Below are 20,476 nucleotides of genomic sequence, written 5' to 3' on the forward strand. Positions count from 1 at the left end.
TCTAAGTCACCACGGTGTTTTAAAAATGTGCGAACTTTCTCGTGCAACTACAAAGCACAGAATAGAGCCTGGATGACTGGGTGTTTGTTTACTGAATGGGTTGCAACAGTTGGACCGAAAATTCGGTAAAGGAAAGAGGAAAGTCCTTCTGTTTGTGGACAACTGTCCCGCTCATCCCAAAGGAATCCCCCTCAAAAACATCAAGCTCGAGTATTTCCCCCCCAACTCTACCAGCAAGCTTCAGCCATTAGATCAAGGAGTCATTAAAGTTTTGAAGCAGAAATACCGTAAAAAGCTGGTACAGCGTTACTTACGTGAAATTGAATCAGGAGAGGACTCTTCCTGTAAATGTGTTGGATGCTATCCATTATGTTTCGGCTGCGTGGGATGAGATCGCGCCAGATGTGATAAGAAATTGCTTTCGAAAAGCGCATTTTGAGAGCAAATCTAATGAAAATGACCTGAATGTTGCGGATTTTCTGGACATCGAATTTGAGGAACAGTATCCTGGATATTGTTCAGTTGATGATGATTTGCCTATCACGGAAACTCTAGAAATTCAGGATATGATTGACATGGCGAAAGGTAAGTAAGTTAACTTATTAAATTTTTTCCTTTTTAAAGTTCACCCTTACTTCAGTTTAGTATTTATTTTACTTTCTCATTTAAAGATGGAGAATTCGAGGTTGATAATGAGGAAGAGGAAGAAGATGAACCTCCCCAACTTCCCTCTTTTATTAGCACCTGCGATTCCGTAAGCGTTTTGCGGCAGGCGCTCTCTTCTACCGAAAACTCGGAAGCGATGCTGAGAGAACTTAACAGGATTGAAAGTTTTATAATAAGAAATTTTAGGAAACCAACTTCTTATGATGGAGGAAAGCAACTCCTTATGGAGAATTTTCTTACAAAAAAATAATAGCATAGATGTAACTAAGATGTAATAAAGTTGTAGAGGTTAAAATGCATACGCGTTTCTTTTGCTTTTAGACTGTTATTTTTATTTCAGCGATTAAAAACGAGTCATCAGATTTTTGTAAGGTATGTTTTTTTTTCCTGTTATCTTCCAAAACGGCATTTTAAAGAGTTCTGCTTATAACGTCGTCCCGCTTAATACGACGTTTTTCAGAATCCCCGTCAACGGCGTACTAACGAGAGTTTACTGTAGTTAGTAAAAAATATCATTTTAGAGTCAAAGGAGGTAGTCATTCTTATTGCTTGGATCACATTTTCAGCGCATTTTTATCACTTTTGTTTTAGTTTTATCAATCCTGCTGCCAAATTTTGGGATCAATTAAAATTGTTCTACTTTCTAAATGCGAAGTGATAGCAACCAAACTTGACACTGAGGTATTGTTTTGTTCAACAAATACGCTTTTAATTTAGAATTTTAGAGGAGTCCTCTGGTTAATCGAGGTTTTACTTAACATGTATTGAATATGTATCAACCTTCTCTTAATGTTATCTTTTAGGATTTTTTTTCTAACCAGGATGTATTATAGGGAAAAAATAAAAAAAAAAAATCCCCAAGTAACACGCACGGTGGGGAGATGGTTGGCCAACGGTGGCTAATGGTAGAAACTGGTGGAGAATGGTGAGTTGACAACGACGATGAGCCAACGATGGCCCTACAGTTTCTGGCATCATTGGGCCACCATTAATATTTTCGATAGGCCATCGTTGGGAAGTTATTAGGCATTGTAGCAGACCGTTGGCCCTTCGTTGGCAAATGTCATGTTGAGTAACAGTTGCCAAAGCGGACATTGCCTACCGTTGGCCAACCATAAGCTCCATTGTTGATCAACTATCTCCCAACCGATTGTATTAGGGTCTAAATAGACAATTGGACCCTCGTCTCCCCGCTTTCGAAATACCAGCTCATAAAGTCTGATGAAACTCTAAGAAGGTGCTAAATCTCGCGACTTTGGGCGAGAAGACATCTTTCACGCCCTTGCAGACAACCAAGAATGGGAACGGGATGCCTAGCTAGAGTCAGAAGGTGATGTCACGTGGTACCTTTTGTTTCTCTCCAACCCAAGATGATAGGAAAAGATGCCAAACTTAGCTATCTTTGGTGAGAAATGGAAGACAAATTACCATTTATTTCTCTCCTAGCCAAGTTGGCAACTTTTATTAAAGTTTCGGTAGACTTGACTTCGCTAACGGGGAGGAAGGGAAAAATAATTTATGCATCAGACAAAAAAAAAAAGTATTGCTCTTTTGATATCTATCTATTTAATTATTTTTCTCGTTATTACCTAATTTGTCTGGTTCCCTGGTAAGGAAGGGATGGGATTCTGAAGAAAGCGGCGAATCAACTGGTATGTTCTTTTTTTTGCAGCTGTGTGCCTTGAAAAGGGAGTGGAGGTTGACGCCGAGTAAATCCGAAGAAGAGGACAGTGAAGAAATCAGAAAAATCAAAAAGGTATCTTTTTTCATTCTTTTCTTAAACATTTATTTTTCTCTCCCGACAGTGACGAGCAAATGAGTGGCGAATTACCTGCTGATTGGTCTTCACCAAATTCTTCATTGATGATTACATCTTTCGCGTCATCCGATGAATGAGTGGCGAATCACTTGCTGATTGACCTCCATATATTTCGTTATTGATGATTATTTCGAGTCATGGGCTGAATGAAAGGGGAATTACTTGCTATTGGCCCACCATTTAAGATTATTTTCCTCCCGAAAGTGACGAGTGAATGAGTGGCAAATCACTTACTGATTGCCCGTCATTCATTGCATCATTAAAGATCATTATGAGTCATCTGGTGAATGAATGCCGAACCACTTGCTGATTGGCTTTCCCAATCAGCAACCCCCTGTCATTGATAATGATTTCGAGTCATCAGCTGCGTTATTTCCATCCCCGTGATTGGAATAACGCGAACTAATGTTTAGTTAAAATTAAAAAAAAAAAAATAAATGATCAAAGGAACCACACTTATACAGCGCCCATAAAATAACTCCCGTGTTTTGAAGCAAAATTTTGTAATACAAATTAGTTAAGTGTTAATGTTACTCAACTGATGAGAACCGCACTAACAGTATAATGTTAGTTCGGCTCTGATGGTTAGTTGAGCTATGACCATGGCAATGTTTATCACTTTTTAAGGAGGTCAGTAAAAAAAGAAGAGAGACTGTGTTATTGGAGCGCATTTGAGTCGGAGTACTTTAGCAAAAGTACTACAAAATAACCTGACTCAACTCAGCGCAAACTATTCTTCTCCTTACCCAAAAAAGAGGAAAATATTTTCAAGGTCAAGGCTCTACTAACCATTTATAAAGATTTTCAAGTAGTAAGTTTCAATGTTTGACCCCGTTTACGGTGCGGCACACATCCAAACGGTAAACAACCGCTTCGCATGTCCTAAACAGCATGTCTGTATGTGTTTTTGGCCACACAAGGGATTATCCATTGTCTGAGATGGTTCACATCTTGAATTTTCTCATCTAATACATTATTCTTGACTTGTACCAAAAAACAAAATCTCACAGAATCAAATCAGGTGGTCAAAAAAAGAAAAAAAAAGGACCAAAAAAAATATATAGATTTTTATTTTTGTATTTTCAATTTAAAACGTATATGAAGAAATTATTACTTGATCATTTAATACATCTGAATAATTTAAACCATCGAATAGTTAACTTGACGTATAAGTCCACTTACAATTAAAAATGTGTACCCGTTCAAAAAAGTCAGATGAAAGCTTAAGGTTTGCTAATGCTTTAAATGATGAAATGATAAGTTAAATGATGTCGCTTTCAAGCCATTTCTCTGTAAGCATTCAGAAAATTCTGGTGTAACCTTACTTAAATGAGAGAGACGTTACGTTGTAATTACATTATCATGGTGTAACCTCCCACAAGCGATGTGTCACTTTACACAAGTTATAACAGTGGAGTTACTCCAGAGCAGTGGAGGGAGCTAATCTGCCACCGATTTTATGGGGGGAGTAAGGTTACACAATTTTTTATTAGTGTGCAACAACGATATAGGGTAGCGGCACCAGTAACAGACATGCTTAAGACATCGCTCTCAGGTTAACTCCATTTTCTGAGCCTTTTTATGTATTTTGACTTTTAAAACCATTTTTCTCTCGTGCAACTACATGTCATCTAACGTTTGGCGGCTTCTGGATCCTCTGAATGAGTTGATTCTATTTTTATTAGCTCCATTTTGAAAAAAGATCCGACCTCCAGTAACAGACACCGAAAATTCTGATGGTACCCAGTAACAGGATGAGGAAAGGATGAGTCATGGACAGAATTCCCCTTTTGTCTTCGAAATGTGCAAAAATTCTTTATTTTTAGACTTAAAACCTTATTCAATTCAAATGAATGTGAAACACCGGCAGACCTCGTGGTGGTTGTTAATAATCTTCCACCACTGCCTTGTAAATACCAACTGTCTCATAAAATTCACTCTGATAACACTAGATGGTTGCACCGTATTCATGAGTCGCAGCAACATCCGTTTTACCCGCCTAAAATTCTTATTAATTAAATCCAAACTTGCGACTGTTTGTTAGTGGTTCCGTTATCCTATTTTGAGCTATTGAAAGGTGTTAAGAATTTGTGCTGTTTTCCTTTCTGACAATCTTTTGAACTTGATGATGTTTTCGTGATTCCAATGAAAACGATCGCTCCAATTGTCCACAGGTGCAGAGCTTCTTTCGGGGGTGGCTGTGCAGACGGAGGTGGAAACAGATTGTGGCCGAATACATCAGTTCCCCACACGCGGAAAACATGAGGAAGAGGAATAGGTAAGGACATTCATTGAAGTCTGGCAATTCCATGTTCATGACTAAATTACAGTCGAACTCTCTTGTAACGAGAGCGAAGGCACCACGATACCCGCTCGTTATAACCGAGTGCTCGTAAAAAACGGGTTCGTGAAAAAAAAATTATAAACACTCATGCGTACTTTTGATGCTTTTTTTTCCGAATATTCCTAAGGAAGTCGGTTAATTTGTTTTGAAGTGTCTTATTGTATCTTTCTTGCATCATTGTTTCTCAAGAAATATGTTCAAATCTCGAAAACCATTGTCACTTCTGGCTTCGAGAAAAGTTGAGGGTAGTTCAGCTTCAAACTGTTCACATTTGTTGTTTTATTCGTTGCTTTCATTATTTTTTTTCATCAGCATTACTAGTTTAGGGTATTCGGGATACATTTTGAAATAAATAAATAAATAAATAAATAAACAGTTTAGAGTTTTGAAATTTGTTGCACTGATTCATAATCTATTTAAATAAGCAAAATAATAACATAAATTTAAAAAAAATATATTTAAATTTAATTAAAAAAAAATCCGATTGCTTTAAATCGCTTAAACTCCAAATAGTCTTGGTCAATTTTCAAAAATTTTTTCAAAAAATTATGCCCAAATATCTAAGCGCCAATATTTATTCTGGGATTTAAAAAATATTGAGTCAGTAAAAAATAGAAAATATTTGAAGAGAAATTTCGTAAAATTCGAAGATATATGATACATTTTTTAAAAAAATGATATTTTTTGAAGTAAACTTTTTTTTTTTCAAATTTGCGGAATAAAAATTTAAGCAAACTGTTTGAAAAAGATGTGCTCCAAATTTCATTACTTTATCTTTATCAGTTCTTGACTTATAAGAGTTTGAATGTAAAAAATCGGGAATAATTGCTTCATGGAGAAAAACGCGTTTAAAGTTTTAGAGTTAAATATAATATTAGTTAAATGCATGCAACGAAAATAATTATATATTTCGTTCTAGTTAAGATAGAAACGAGATTCAAGCGTCCTTTTAAGCAGGAAAAATCGGAAATTTTTCTAATATGATACAAAATTGCAAAATTTGACAATTTTTGTGTCCCTGCACCATTGTCAGAAGCATCGCGGAAGTAATAACATTCGCGTTAACGAATAAATAATTTTCTGCTGCTTCTTCCCTCACAAATTTAAAAAAAAAAAAACTGTTGTCATTACTTGCTTACAGAATTTTGACTCATCACTAACGTTTCGTTGATTTTGGAAAAGCAACGGAAGTTTTCCAAGGAAGGATAAGTTGAACTAGTAGAAAGTGGAAATTCTAAGAATCACGAAAATATTGCTCGTTTTAAGCGAGGTTCGCTCGTTAAAAGCAAGTTTTGCTCCCATGAGCTCGCTTTTAAAAAATTCCGAAACGTCAATGAGTATTTCCATGTAAGGTTTTCGGATTTCAAGGGCTTTTAGCCACTTCCTGGAAATATCAAGTATCCTTGTCAAAAAGTTTCCTTAATTGACTCAAGTTGCACGAATGCAGAGTTCTCACTGTTGTGAAGAATAGTCGTAGCTCACAGTTTAAGGGGTCTAAGAACCTTTAACCTTCAAAATTTTCGACTTTCTGGAAAAAATATATGTTATGCATAATTTCATTCTGAACAATTTGATACCTTATTTATTACCATACGCAAAAAACTTTTCAAGTTATCGTAAAAATGCGTAAACTTTCCCCATAGAGATTTATGTTGACAGCAGCTGTTTAAGCCTCTTTTTCTCAGGTACCGATTTCTTCGGTTTTCTCGTTTTCCTCGCATGATATCTCCGAAAGTTTCTTATATATTTCCGTAAAACTTTTTATACATGTTTGTCTGGTATATATTTATGATCTGAACCTAAATTTTAACTAAAAATGAAAAGTAATATTAAAAAATATATATATTTTTGCCCAAAATTTTGGAAATTTTTGATTATGACTTGTAAAATTTCAAAAAGTAAATAAATAATTTTAAAAAAATTAAACAAATTTAGGTTCAGGTCATAAATATAAACCAGACAAACAAGTATGAAATGTTTTACGGAAATATATAAGAAATTTTCTGAGATATTATGCGCGCAAAACGAGAAAACCGAAGAAACCGGCACCTGAGAAAAAGAGGCTTAAACAGCTGCTGTTGACATAAATCTCTATGGGGAAAGGTTACGCATTTGTACGATAACTTGAAAAGTTTTTGGCGTATGGTAATAAATAAGGTATCAAATTGTTCAGAATTAAAATATTCAAACCATATATTTTTTTCAGAAAGTCCAAAATTTTGAAGGTTAAGGGTCCTTAGACCCCTTAAAGATTAACTGAGCGTATTTATAATGAGTATCGGCTGTAGATCGATTATGGCTCGTCCAGACTGATTAAGCTCTCAAAGGGAACGAATAAGTCTTTGGACTACTCTTTGGACTTGAGTATTAACTTAACATACGTTGCTTTGCAAGAATTGCAATCAAGTGAGATGCTTGATACTTACTTGCAATTCTGTCTTAGCTTTGGCCATGTTTGCAATACTGCTTTTGGAACTGTCTTGATAAATCAGGAAGGGCCCAAGCTGTTACATTATCCCTACGCATGATTACTTTGAAGTTCCAGAGACACGACTGGTTTTAAACGGGAAGATTTCTGGATTTTTCAGGATAATTTCAGGAAGGTTACTGAATTTTTCTCGGAAAACGTTCCTCGCTTTTGTGAGATATGTTACTGGCAGAAATTGGGCACATTAGCTACCTATTTTTCTTACAAGAACGTTTCTGAATCGTTTTTACAGTACTTAATATTTTACCAACCAAATACAGTGGACGCCGGTAAATTGAATCAATAGTTAATAATTGAATCAAATTGCTTTAATGAATTAAATCGTCAGAAACAGAACAAAATCCAGCTTCTTTGAATTTTCCGCTTTATTGAATCAGCCGCTTTATGGAATCAAAAGTGTTTAGAATAAACATAATTCATATAAGCGGTGGCCACTGTATTTCCAGTATGTTCGTTAAATACGGGTTCTCGTTAAATCATCGATCTTTATAAGCGAGTTCGACGTTACTCTTGCTCATTTTATTGGAATGATTTTGATAAGTATTTCACTCAACTTTATATAATCACTACCTATCAGTGCAATGCATTTTTCCCCCTTTAAAACAGGGTCCCTTTTATTGCAATGAATGGACTTAGGAATTGTTAGTCATTCGGTCACGATACAAAAATTATTAATATTTTAACCCAATGCATGAAAAATAACCCATTGTTTCTTATTCCTTCTGTACCTTAACCCATTCATGCCGGTTGGTACAAAAATATACCAACCGGGAAAAAAATTATAATATATAGACATAAAATAAATAAATACTAATAAAATTATCACAGTTTATTGTTTTTTTCTAAACCGGCATTAATGGGTTAAAAGCTTTCATCTGTTAAAAGATTGAATGAGGTTAATTCCTTCAGTCAAAAGGGTTACTTTTAGTCGATAAAATTGATAGAATAAGCAAGAAAAAAAAAAGAAAAAAACATGGAGCGAGAAAAAAATTTCATTTTCCCAACCCTTAATTTTTATTTATTTTTTTAACTGTCCAACTTTGAAAATAGGGCGTGGTCTTTATGAAGTCACAAATGTTGTACTTTGGCGCATCTGTCTACCGCGTTTTCACGTCATGATAATCAAGAAGCGAATTTAATATTGCGCTCTACGCTTGCTATCAACCCTATCGTTGCCAACACATGTGAGTAAAGAAGCGAATTAAATATTGTGCTTTATGGAATGTCATTTCATCATGTGTTATGTCATCGGCCCAAGCGTAAACAATGAAAGCGCACCTATTATTATTATTTTCTATGTTTTTAAGCATGTTGTTTAAGAAAAAAATACTTTTAAAATTTTGGAAACGCTCATATTCATATATAAATTGCAAGTTTGTCGTTTTTTTATTAACAAATCCTGAGGCCTAGTACACACGAGACGGTTAGTTGAACCAACTTTTCGAAAACTTTGCCTTGCTAGTTGACTGGAGATTTTCGTTGTCCTCACACGAAGCGACTTAATTAAATCATTTTTGCTTCTAATAAGCCGAATTTATTCTAGCATTTGCTACTCAACGAACGCTGTCAAAATGGAACCGAGGTAACTCAACTAGTTTACTCGTGTGTAGAGCGAACACTTGGCAATGTCCCGATCAATTAATCAACTGAAAAGTTGATTCAACTCTTCGGGAAGAGAGTGATGGGCGACACGTGTGCCTCGCGTGCCTGATAAGTTGACTGCCGTGGGAGGTTCCTTATCTTTTCTACCAGGTCCTGATAACCGCCCGTTCAAAAAATAGTTCATCTAAGTTTCCTTTCAGGGAGGAGGCCTAAAGCTTGGTTGACAAAAATGTAATTCCACCACAAAGCAAATAATAGCATAGGAAATCAGAAATAATGGGTTTTTATTCTGTTTTGTATTTTATATTTTAATCGTTAACAGCGAAATGCAAAAAAAAAAAAAAAAAAAAGTCAGTTTTAATGAAATTAATCCCCCTTCAATCACTGAAACTTTTACTTTTCATCAAAAATTCAGTCATCAACTGGTTAAAAAAAACTCTGTCATCACTTTTGCATTAAAAATTCTTTTTCATTGAAGTCATTTGTCTCAATTCGTAGCAGAGTTTATTGTTGCCGTTTTGCTTACATGTTGCAACTGTAAAGTCACCTACAGCTATGCATTTTGAGTTTAAATCAGTCAGGTTCAAACTAAGAAAATAGTTGGCACTCATCCCACGAATGACAGGCTCTTAGGTGAAAAGCTTGAGCACAAAAATTAAGTTATTTATATTTTTCTACCTGCCGCAGCACCTTTATTAGTTTACTAGCAGTACCGTTACGGCTTTGGCCGTAGTAGAAAACTAAAAGGTCATTTGGTTTGCCTGTATATTTAAAAAAAATGGATGATGAACTTATCGCCAATTTGCTCTCCCACGTTTTGATAAGTTGCTCGTCCAAGTACGGTAATTTACTCGTCCATGTTATGATAATTTTTTTCCCACGTTATGATAATTTCCTCCGTAAAATGTTCTAAAAATTGGAATCGAAAAAGAACAAACTCGAGCTTTCGAAAAATCGCTTCGAGGTGCTCACCCCTATGCTACGAACTCTTTTTGTGCCAAATTTCATGAATATTGGCTGAACTGTCTAGGCGCTATGCATAACAGACATCCACTCAGAGAGACAGTGACCCAGATTTTCAGCTTTTTATTATTAATAAAGTTAAAGATAAGGAAGGCATTTCCTAGTTGGAAGCTTCAAGTTTGTTTTAAGTTTTCTCGTCCGTTTCGTAATTCCAGATACAATAAAACCTGTAAAGTTGACCAACCTTTTAAGTTGACTTCCTGCCTAAGTTGACCGCTATTTTCAGGCGCAGAATTAGATCTGTATCATATAATTCAAACTCTATAAGTTGACCACCTCTATAAGTTGACCACTAAAGTAGTTGCGGGAGGCATTTCATCTTGTTTGGGTAAATCAAATAAGATGTTTATGTAAGTTGAGAAGTTTGTCTTTATTTGGAGTATACTACTCTCTAACCGCGGATAACATGGAAAAGCAAACATCCGGTTTATATGTGCAAATCGACGCACCTTTTAGTTTTCAGGGATGCCAGCTTTTACAGTTGTGTGTTAGCTTCTAAATTAAACAGAGTTATTCTAAAATGAGCGAAACATGCGCATCAAATTTTTATGACCGTAGTCTACCTTAACTGAGGACAAACTATCTATAAACATAAAATAATAACAATTCATCAATGCATGCATAGCTACGAAATTGCAGCCATAGACGGTTCCAGCTGTATATAGGCCTAGCGGCTCCCTTCGAAGTTAATAAAAAAAGTTAAATAGGGATTTTTTCAAGGTTTTAACAAAAGGGCTGTCACATAAATGGTGGTATTTGTTTGTTCTCGCCAAGGGAAACTAAACGGGAGACTTAACTGCACCGAAGCCACATTTTAGTACAGTATAATTTGAGGTTAGAGGAATGTTAGGCAAAGTGAAATGGTTAAGATGAATGGGCTTTTTCAAAATGAATAAATTAGAAAAAAAAATTGAAAATTACGCTACATAAAGAAAGAACACTATATTTTATAATAAAACTTTCGCTTAAACATTATTTTATATTTTTTAACTTTAAAAAAAGGTGAAAAAATTTTCCCTTCTTTTTTTCTTGGGGAAAATTATCTGATGAAATAATTTATATTCGATTGTTAAAGATATTTTTGATATAATGAAGCAAAAGAAGGAATGAAAAAAATAAAATGAAATGAAAGAATAAACGAATAAATAAATATATAAATTAGTTAATATATGAGAAAAATTAAATGTATGAATAAAATAGCGAATGAAGAAAAAAATAAGTGAATGAAGAAAAAAATTACTGAATTTTTAAATGAAAGAATGTGAATGGGACAACTAATTAACTAATTCGTGAATGATTTTATAAAAGATTGATTAAGTAAATGAAATGGACGATGTTTCACTTTGCCCTATTCACTTCGCCCCATGCATTTGACTAACTGCATCTGACTAACTGTACAAAGCATTTGAAATGCAAAAACTCATATTAAGCAAATAAGTACTGCAACTTATATTAGTAGGTCCCAAATAATATTTAAAATATTAATAACAGTAACTTTATCTTTTAATAAAATGGCAAAATTAATATTTGACTTACAGCAACATATTACAATATGAGCATCAATTTTTGAAAACTGTTTGTACGAGGCGTGTTTTTAAAGTAAGTTCCGTTTTTATATAAAAAAGGAACGAGTACAGATAGAGCTAAGTAATTTAGTGCACAAAAATCTACCACCCTTACGCTATTTTTCGACATTGCTCCCGTGATTTTCCAAGCATTTGTCATAGCGTGGTACAGGTTTTTGCATACCTATTCGTACAAAGTTACCGCCCGTTTAGTCAACCATGAGGACTCTTACAGGGCTTTGGCTGGGGCGTTTTTGAACATCCTCTGGTCTGCCCTCACCTCGCTCGCAGCATCTTTCATTTGTTTCGGCATCTAAAGTCTTTCCAAGGTGGTCTGTGGCACAACAGCAATAATGAGCTCAGAGAACATGTTATCCCATGGCTGACTACACAGGCGGCAATTTTCTACGAATAGGTATACAAAAACCTGTACCACGCTATGACAAATGCTTGGAAAATCACGGGAGCAATGTCAAAAAATAGCGTAAGGATGGTAGATTTTTGTGCAATAAATTTCTTTGCTCTATCTGTACTCGTTCTTTTTTTATATCAAAACGGAACTTACTTTAAAAATACGCCTCGTATTATCATATTCTTTGATTTTCGGAGGTAATTTTTTTCTTGACTGGAATAGACTACATGTGTACTACATAGTTCATATATTACTAGGCAGGTGGGGCTAAAAGCAGAGTAAATATTCGAACATTTCACTTCGCCCCATGTTCCCCTACTTAGCTACGTTTGATCTTTTTATGGCAGCTTGGTCTTTCGCATGGTGGAATCTGAAGAGGAATACGTGGAACAGCTACAGTTGATGGTTTCCTGTTTCCTGAGGCCGTTCAAGATGGCAGCCAGCTCGCAGAAACCACCTTGCACACACGACGAAGTCAATTCCATATTCCTCAACAGGTGAGCACGCCATTTGACCTCCAAGGTTTGCTGACAACTTTTACCGGAGGCAGCAATTATAGTCCAAGTTCACACTGCAAATGTCTCCGCCCATCTGTATTTTTAAACAAAACACAATTTTTATGCATAACTAGCTGTACCCGACGCGCGTTGCTGCGCCAACAAAAAAATACATCATTATACTGATTTTCATGACAATCGGTTGAACGGGGCAGAAGTTGCTACTCTGCAGTGCCACCTGGTGGCGAGTGGCTTCAATGAGCCTATTATGCACCTTCTCCGTGGAAAAATACATGTATATAGCCATTTTCATAATAATCGGTCCAGGTATCCAGTGAAGCCGTGACTCTACTCAAATTTTGCACTCACGCAGTTTGCAAGATAAATCCATCGCTAAAAATATCAAATAGAAAAAGTTTTAAATCCCCCCCTTGCATGAAAAGCCGTAAAACAATAAAGAAAGAATTTATTTGTTCAAACTCAAGAAAAATGGCAACTTCTTATCAATGAGATCTTTCACGCGAATTCATTTCTGCAGCCCATCATTTTATTCGTATTTATCCAATGGATTGTGACTTAAATTGGAATAAAAAAGATCGGATTTTTTTCGAACGGGTCTATAAACATTCCCAGTACCAAAAATAACAAACTGTGAAAGTTTCAGCCAAATCTGCCGGGTAGTTTTTGAGTTCATGGATGACATACAGACAAACATTCATTTATATATATATATATATATAGATTATAACGGAAGATCCAGCAGAAACACAAAAATTTGTTTCTGCTGGATTGTGCCAATAAAAATATGGCCGCAAGTGTCTCGAAGATGCGTTTCTTCATACTTAAAAAACCATCCACTTACGAGCAAAATTGATAAATTAAAGAGCATAAAACTACTTTTAAGAAGAATTTTTAGTTGTAGCTGTAGGAAGTTCGGAGACATTTCATAACAAAGTTCCGCACTTCCCTAAAAGCATTTAGAAAGTTCTAGTTTAAACTTACGCAGACACGAGTGAGACGTTACCTCCATTACCACGGTGTAACCTTCCACAAGCGAAGTGTAACTTTACACCAGTTAAGTTACTCTAGAGTACTAGAGGAAGCTTAAACTAAGCTGCCACCGATTTTGTGGGGAGTAAGGTTACACAAATGTTTTTACAGTGTGCCACCTGTTGAACCTTGTACGTAACGTTTGCACAACCAAACTCTCATTTTGATGATTAACTTTCATCATTTGAACGTGCTGATCAATCGTGTAACGTGCTATGGTTATTTGGCATCAGTGATTGATTAAAAAATAACAGATTAGCCATGCGTCGACAAAGCAACATGGCCACCACAGGTTGCCAACATCATAATTGAAGGACCCTATACTACATTTTAATAGTTATATCGAGATGGAATGCTTTATATGATGAACATGATTCTCTGAGAGAAACTGTGCATGGAAATTTTGACTTCATAACTGGTTGCTAGCGAATTAAGTAATGCCCCCCACTTACCCCAGTGTGTTTTCATTTATCCCGGATTCTAGGGGTAAATAAAAAATATTTCATTTATTTCCGCTTCATGCTTATGCAAACACAATCCGTTCAGAAACTTAATAGTTCTCCACCAACAAGACTTAATCCGTGACCCATAGATCGCATGCAATCCGCTGGATTCTCCAAATGCAATCTGAAATCATTTGTAGAAAATCCATGTAAAAACGTAAATTAATGTATATTCGGCGCCACCGTTTCGGCGCGGCCGTTTCCGCGCTGACCGATTCGGCTCTGACTGTTTCGGCGCTGGCCGTTTCGACGCCAGATTTTTGCATTCTGAACTTTGTGAATTTTAAAAATTTTAGTTCAAGGAAGAAGAAAGATTTCTGGAAGAAGTATGTGAATTTGGCGCTCTAGAAGCTAGTTAAAATTTCTTTTCAAAACTACAGTGGGGGGGGGGGCATATGTGATAAACGTATGTTTTACTGCGACAACATAAAGGAAAATATCTTGAAAAATTAGCAAATAATACCAGTACCAGTCCTACCTCTTTGTCAAAAAATTTTTTTTATATCAATGCTGAGCCGTTTTGTGTTTCTGTGGTGATTACTTCTTTGTAGTAGCAGCTATTGGAAATAATTTCATAAGTCTTCTTCACGTGAAAACACTTTTCAAACTAATCTAAAAGCTGAACTTAACTATTGCAAGCCCATGTATGGACATCAAGGTAAATTTAAGGCAATGTTTGATTTTTTTTACTGACTAAAAAATCATTTATTTTTGAAAGTTAGTTCCAAATACTAGTATTTTTCTGTAATCGATTTATAAATTTATTGCAAATTATTTTTTTTAAAGTTTTATTATTATTATTATTTTTTTATTGCTTTTTTTTGTTACCAAATAGTTAGTTGACAGTTTAGTACTATAGAACAGTTACAGGAACTAAAAAGACACAAAATATTTTATTTTAATTTTAAAAAAAGTTTAAAATATTTTTTATTCACTATATTGGTCTTTATGAAACTTAAAAGCAATATATAGTAATAATCTTTACATAATTAATATTATTTGTATCTTGTAGTCTTATAAGTTTTTTTCTTGTCTATCCTGTGTTCAAAGCACGCTAAACAACTTTAAACTTTATAGAGAGCAAGGTTACGGGTGATTTTCTCAACACGTTAACTTTTTCCAATGAAAAATATAAAAAATTCATCTTATTCTTAGTTGACAGTTTTCAATTTTGTACAGAAAAGATATTTAAGCAAGTGCACAAATTAATGATCAGCAACGAAAAAAATTCAATTTAAATTTAATGAGTTTTATATTTAAGTTTCATAGAAAAATGTCAATCTGTCTCTTAACTCATCAGCTTCGAAAAATTATGAAGATGCTTTTAAACTTATATTTTATCAACTAATAATAAATAAGAAAACAAAATACATCTTTAAAAATATTTTCATAAAACTTTTTACAAAGCTTAAAAAACAAAAGATATTTTGAATTTTGAAGCAATGCTTTGCATATTTGTATGCAGACGATTTTGATTTTCGCGCTGAAACGGTCGCGCCGAAATGGGTTTCGAGCCGAAACGGCAGCGCCAAAACGGCGGCGCCGAAACGGCAGCGCCGAATAGTCCCATTCCGGTAAAATGCACACAAAGGGTCATGTTTTTTTAAATAATCTAAAAATTTAGGGAGAATGAAAAACTGAGTGGTTTTTTTTTCCATTTAATCCAGACTGCAACTTGTGTAGGGTTAAAGGAAACACCTCCATTGCACATCAAAAATAGCAGGGAAGGGGAAATTCGTAACTTAATGGTATTATTAACTTTCTGCATGACAAATAAAATGAGTTGAAATTGCATTTGTAAACAGGCTCGTAACCGAAGGGTTCCAGGCTCGAATCCAGCTGGTCGAAGGTCCTCCGTGCTCGTTAATGGTGACTGGGACACGTTCAATATGTCCATAAAGTGAATTAATACACCTGGTGTTGCTGAACCAGGGAATCGGCTTCTGTTCTGGATTTAAAAAAAAGCAGAACTGTCCTCAGTGCCCCAACCAACAGGTTAAACCACAAATATTGCTAGGTACTGGGGGCCCTAGAGATTGATACATGACTGTATGTAAACCCGTGGAACTGCCAGAATGTCATCCTTGTCTTCTTTCACCAGCAATCTGGTTTGAAAAAATCACCACAAGTGTAGTAATAGAGTTTGTTTGTACTTATTCCATTCTTCCATTACCATTAACAGACCTAACAATCTAGTCATGTGTTTTAATGTTATTCACTTACAGATCGAAGTCAAACCATTTTATTCCTTGTACACGCAACGTACTGACATTTTCCTTTGTTTGCAGTGAAACTGTGATGTTCTTACATCAAATTTTCATCAAAGGGTTGACCGCAAGGATGGAGAGTTGGCCGACCTTGGTTTTAGGTGAGGAAATGTTGTTTTAACTCCTTGTCACACCAGTTTTGTTCAACTAAATATACATGTAATGCAGTAACACTTCTCTAAGCTTTACTCCATCTTTTCTCTTTTACTGCCTTCAATAAAAATACAAACGGACATCCTGAAGGGTCCTTGGAGCGATCTTTCTCTGGCACCTTGTACTTTTCAATGGTCTTTTAAAAGAATGATGAGGTTTCAAAAGTGCATACTTTTAAGAGTAAAAGTTTGCAACAACGAATTATTTTTTACATACTTAGGGGGTCTAAGGACCTTTAATCTTCAGAATTTTCGATTTTCTGGAAAAAAATATATGTTATGCATAATTTTATTCTGAACAATTTGATACCTTATTTATTACTATACGCGAAAAACTCTTCGAGTTATTGTAAAAATGCCTAAACTTTCCCCATAGAGATTTATGTTAACAGCAGCTGTTTAAGCCTCTTTTTCTCAGGTGCCGATTTCTTCGATTTTCTCGTTTTGCGCGCATGATATTTCAGAAAGTTTGTTATATATTTCCGTAAAACTTTCATGCATGTTTGTCTGATGCTTCTTAACGATCTGAACCTAAATTTCAACTAAAAAATTAAAGTTAATATTTAAAAAAAAAAATTTTTTACCCAAAATTTTGGAAAATTTCGATATTAACTTACCAAATTTCAAAAAAATAAATAAATAATTTTAAAAAAATAAATAAATTTAGGTTCAAGTCATAAATATAAACCAGATAAACATACATTAAAAGTTTTACGGACATGTATAAGAAACTTTCTGAGATATCATGCGCGCAAAACGAGAAAACCGAAGAAACCGGCACTTGAGAAAAAGAGGCTTAAACAGCTGCTGTTAACATAAATCTCTATGGGGAAAGTTTAGGCATTTTTACAATAACTCGAAGAGTTTTTGGCGTATAGTAATAAATAAGGTATCAAATTGTTCAGAATTAAACTGTGCATAACATATATTTTTTCCAGAAAATCGAAAATTCTGAAGATTAAAGGTCCTCAGACCCCTTAAAACGTTCTAAAAATGTTCTAAGTGTCACATGCTGTAGCACAACGCAGCCACAGAAATATGCTGCCGTGATGCCATTTTTCAGTTCGACAAGATTAATTGGTTAGGGAACACAGTATTCTTAATTACATGACGATAGGTCAGGTGACATGTGAGGAGCCAATCATAAAGGGCTAAATCATCTCTCCCTTGATCACCATTCTGACTAATTGAATAATATATGAGAAAGGGGACAAATAAGTTAACAATCAGATACATCTAGTGGTAATCGTTTTACTATTCCCTCTCTCATTCAATCTCCACCAGATCCTCAAATTGTAAACTTTTGAAACTCCACCCCTCTTACTTGCAATTAGGAATTGCAATACCGGACCAAAATTGCAATACCGGCATTCGGAATTTTTTTAAAGGAATACCGGTTTTCATACCGGTGTTAGAAGTTTCTTAAAAAAACATTTGAAAACTTAATGTTTAGTTACCATATTTTATTATTTTGTGCAAAAGTTGCATTATTTACTTATTGTCATTAAATATAAATGAATTAACATAATAAAAAATCAATAATAGCAAGAAACAGAATGCATATATTGAATTGTCACTAAACCTGTAACTCATTTTAGTGAACAAATTTAATGCATTTGAAAATATTCTTTCTGAATTCACGCAGGCCGGTGGTACTGTTAATAATGCGCGATAAACCTGTAGCGACATGGAAGTCCTTCATCTTCAAATGATCCGGTCTTAAACTTGTTGATTTTGAAAAAAAAAAATTATTTTTGGTTGTGGGTATCTTTTTTATATTGTGGGTATTTTTTGTATCGTGCTTATTTAATGTTAATTGTAACTATTCTTCGAGCGACAATTATTTTCTAGTATTAACATCATCTTGACCAATTTCCTCTTGGTCAGAATAGGTTTGTGTTTGCTTTATATTAATCTTTTGGTTTCAAATTTACGATCAATTAGATCTCTTTAGTTTCTTTTTTTTTTCGTTTTCTTTTCGATATTATTTAAAATTATGTAAATATTTGGAAATATGTTCCAACTGATTATGCCTTACCTCTTTGCAAAAGTTCAAGACATTATAAATATGATCTCGCTTGGTATAAAACTGAATAGCGAGACAAAACAGCACGTTAATACCGGTGACAACAAATTACTGTTGGCTATATACTAACAAGAAAAGTTTTTCTCAAAATTCAGTACAGTTAAGACAAATATATATTTTTTAAATGTCCTGCAGAATTGCTGCAATTAATAATTGGAATAAATTGTTCACAGCACAAACACATTCGTAATTACACTTAAAATTAATTTTCACAAGAGGGCAAGATTGCATTTTGCAATCTTTCGGTTACTTTTATTCATTTGAGATTTCATAAATTCGTGCTTTTGAAATCAAAGTTTTACTTCATTAAATTAGTTTTGGTACTGTTTCATCAAAAAAGAAATGCATGTTTAAAATAACAGTAGATATTTAATTAGTTAAATTGAAACCTCTTTATGTAAAAACTATTTATTGTCTTTAGCTAATACCGAAAATACCGGTATTCTGCCCATCAAATACCGGTATTACAAACTTGCAAAATAGCTCCAAATACCGGTATTCGGTATACTTGTATTGCAATCACTACTTGCAATGCACTGACATCCGGAGACATCAGTTTCGTCCTTCTTATGGATTCACCGAGCCGGAGGAAGATGTCCTCTCATTGAAGCTGAGATAACCTACGCACTGATATCTAAAATTAATTTAGCACACCAGCGAGAGTCCACATGCAGGGGTGCGGAGGTGGTGCAATGGTCTTCAAAATAAATTTTCGCTAACAGTTTGAAGGTAATCTCAGCTTCAACAGCTAGTTCACATAAAGTTTTTCCACCTGCATTCCGGTTATTTCCCGAGCAAATGTGGGTTTTTCCTTCTCCTGCTTCCTACTGGACTAAATGATGGATTTTCACCCAGAATACATTACGCAAAACGAGTTTGTTAATTGCTGGGTATGGCAGCTAAGAATGCTGGGTAGAATCACTTTCTCGGGCACAACCTCTTTTCACATGCAAACGGCAAATTTTAAAACCGATTTTTTTTTCCGGAGCTGGAGTTGGGAAATGCGAGGCACAAAAGTCTCATGTAAACGCGGCTAAGGAGAGGACATCTGCCTCCAGTGGCTATCCCAGACTGATGAGCGCATAATAGGGGGGAAACTGCAGTCTCTTGATGTCGTGACTGGGCTGTCGATGCATGCTTGTAGCCTTAGCCCTGCCTTAGAGGCAGTAAGTTACTGCTAAATATGTTATACAGTGCTAGAGCCCATGAGCGCCAGATCTACGTCATAGTATAAAGACCCAAAATTTTTTTGCGTAAGGACACCGCAGCAGATGAGAAAGGTTCGTTATTAATTAAGCGGAGGCTTTGGCAGGAAGCAGGTAGCAAAGGTGCGTAAAGTTGCTGAAAAAATCTAAACATTATAGATTCATTCCATGTCACGTGACCTAGCGATCCCCATCCAACCATCTCCGATTTGGAAGAGATTCTACAAAGGTGCAGACATGTCCTTGAAACTAACCTATGCAAAATTTGCAGCTTCTAAGACACAAGTCATGAGGATCTACCTTACAAGGAAACCTTAAAAAGAAAAGAATGAGCGGGTTCCAAAATGGTCTCCAATGGGGAAAACCTGCCAAACATGGTAATTCGTTTCACAAAGCTGATCCGCCATTTTGGAGCCCTTTTTTTTTATCGCTCCCAGATCCTCAGGATTTGAGTCTTGGAAGTTGAAAATTTGTGCAGGTGAGTTTCAAAAGCATGTCTCCTCCCCCATAAAATTTCGTTCAAATCAGGGATGATCGGGTGGAGACGACGAGGTCACTCGACATGGAATGACTCTTTTTTGACGCAACTTTTGCTACCTGTTTCCTGCCAACGACTCAGCTTCAATAATAGGGAGCCTTTCTTATCTGCCCTGATGTCCTTACTCAGAAAAATTTTGGGCATGTATGCTATGACGTAGGTCGGGCACTCATGGGCTCTCGCTCTGTTAAGTCCTGGTTTCCTAGAAGCGAAATCATCGAGCTTTGGCGTCGCTACTCGGCGTGACGCTGAAATCAAA

General features: G+C 35.3%; 1 protein-coding gene across 1 annotated transcript in view; it reads left to right on the top strand.

Moving 5' to 3' along the window:
* Positions 1-4,731: 4,731 nt before the first annotated feature.
* Positions 4,732-20,476, top strand: part of LOC129226182 (ras-specific guanine nucleotide-releasing factor 2-like) — a 144,388-nt gene continuing 128,643 nt past the window's right edge. The window contains exons 1-3 of the mRNA XM_054860782.1: positions 4,732-4,763; positions 12,267-12,416; positions 16,258-16,337. Coding sequence (XP_054716757.1) covers positions 4,747-4,763; positions 12,267-12,416; positions 16,258-16,337 — 247 coding nt within the window. The 5' untranslated portion in view covers positions 4,732-4,746. The remainder of the gene's footprint in view (positions 4,764-12,266; positions 12,417-16,257; positions 16,338-20,476) is intronic.

Source organism: Uloborus diversus, chromosome 7, assembly GCF_026930045.1.
Source record: "Uloborus diversus isolate 005 chromosome 7, Udiv.v.3.1, whole genome shotgun sequence".
Taxonomy (NCBI): Eukaryota; Metazoa; Arthropoda; class Arachnida; order Araneae; family Uloboridae; genus Uloborus; species Uloborus diversus.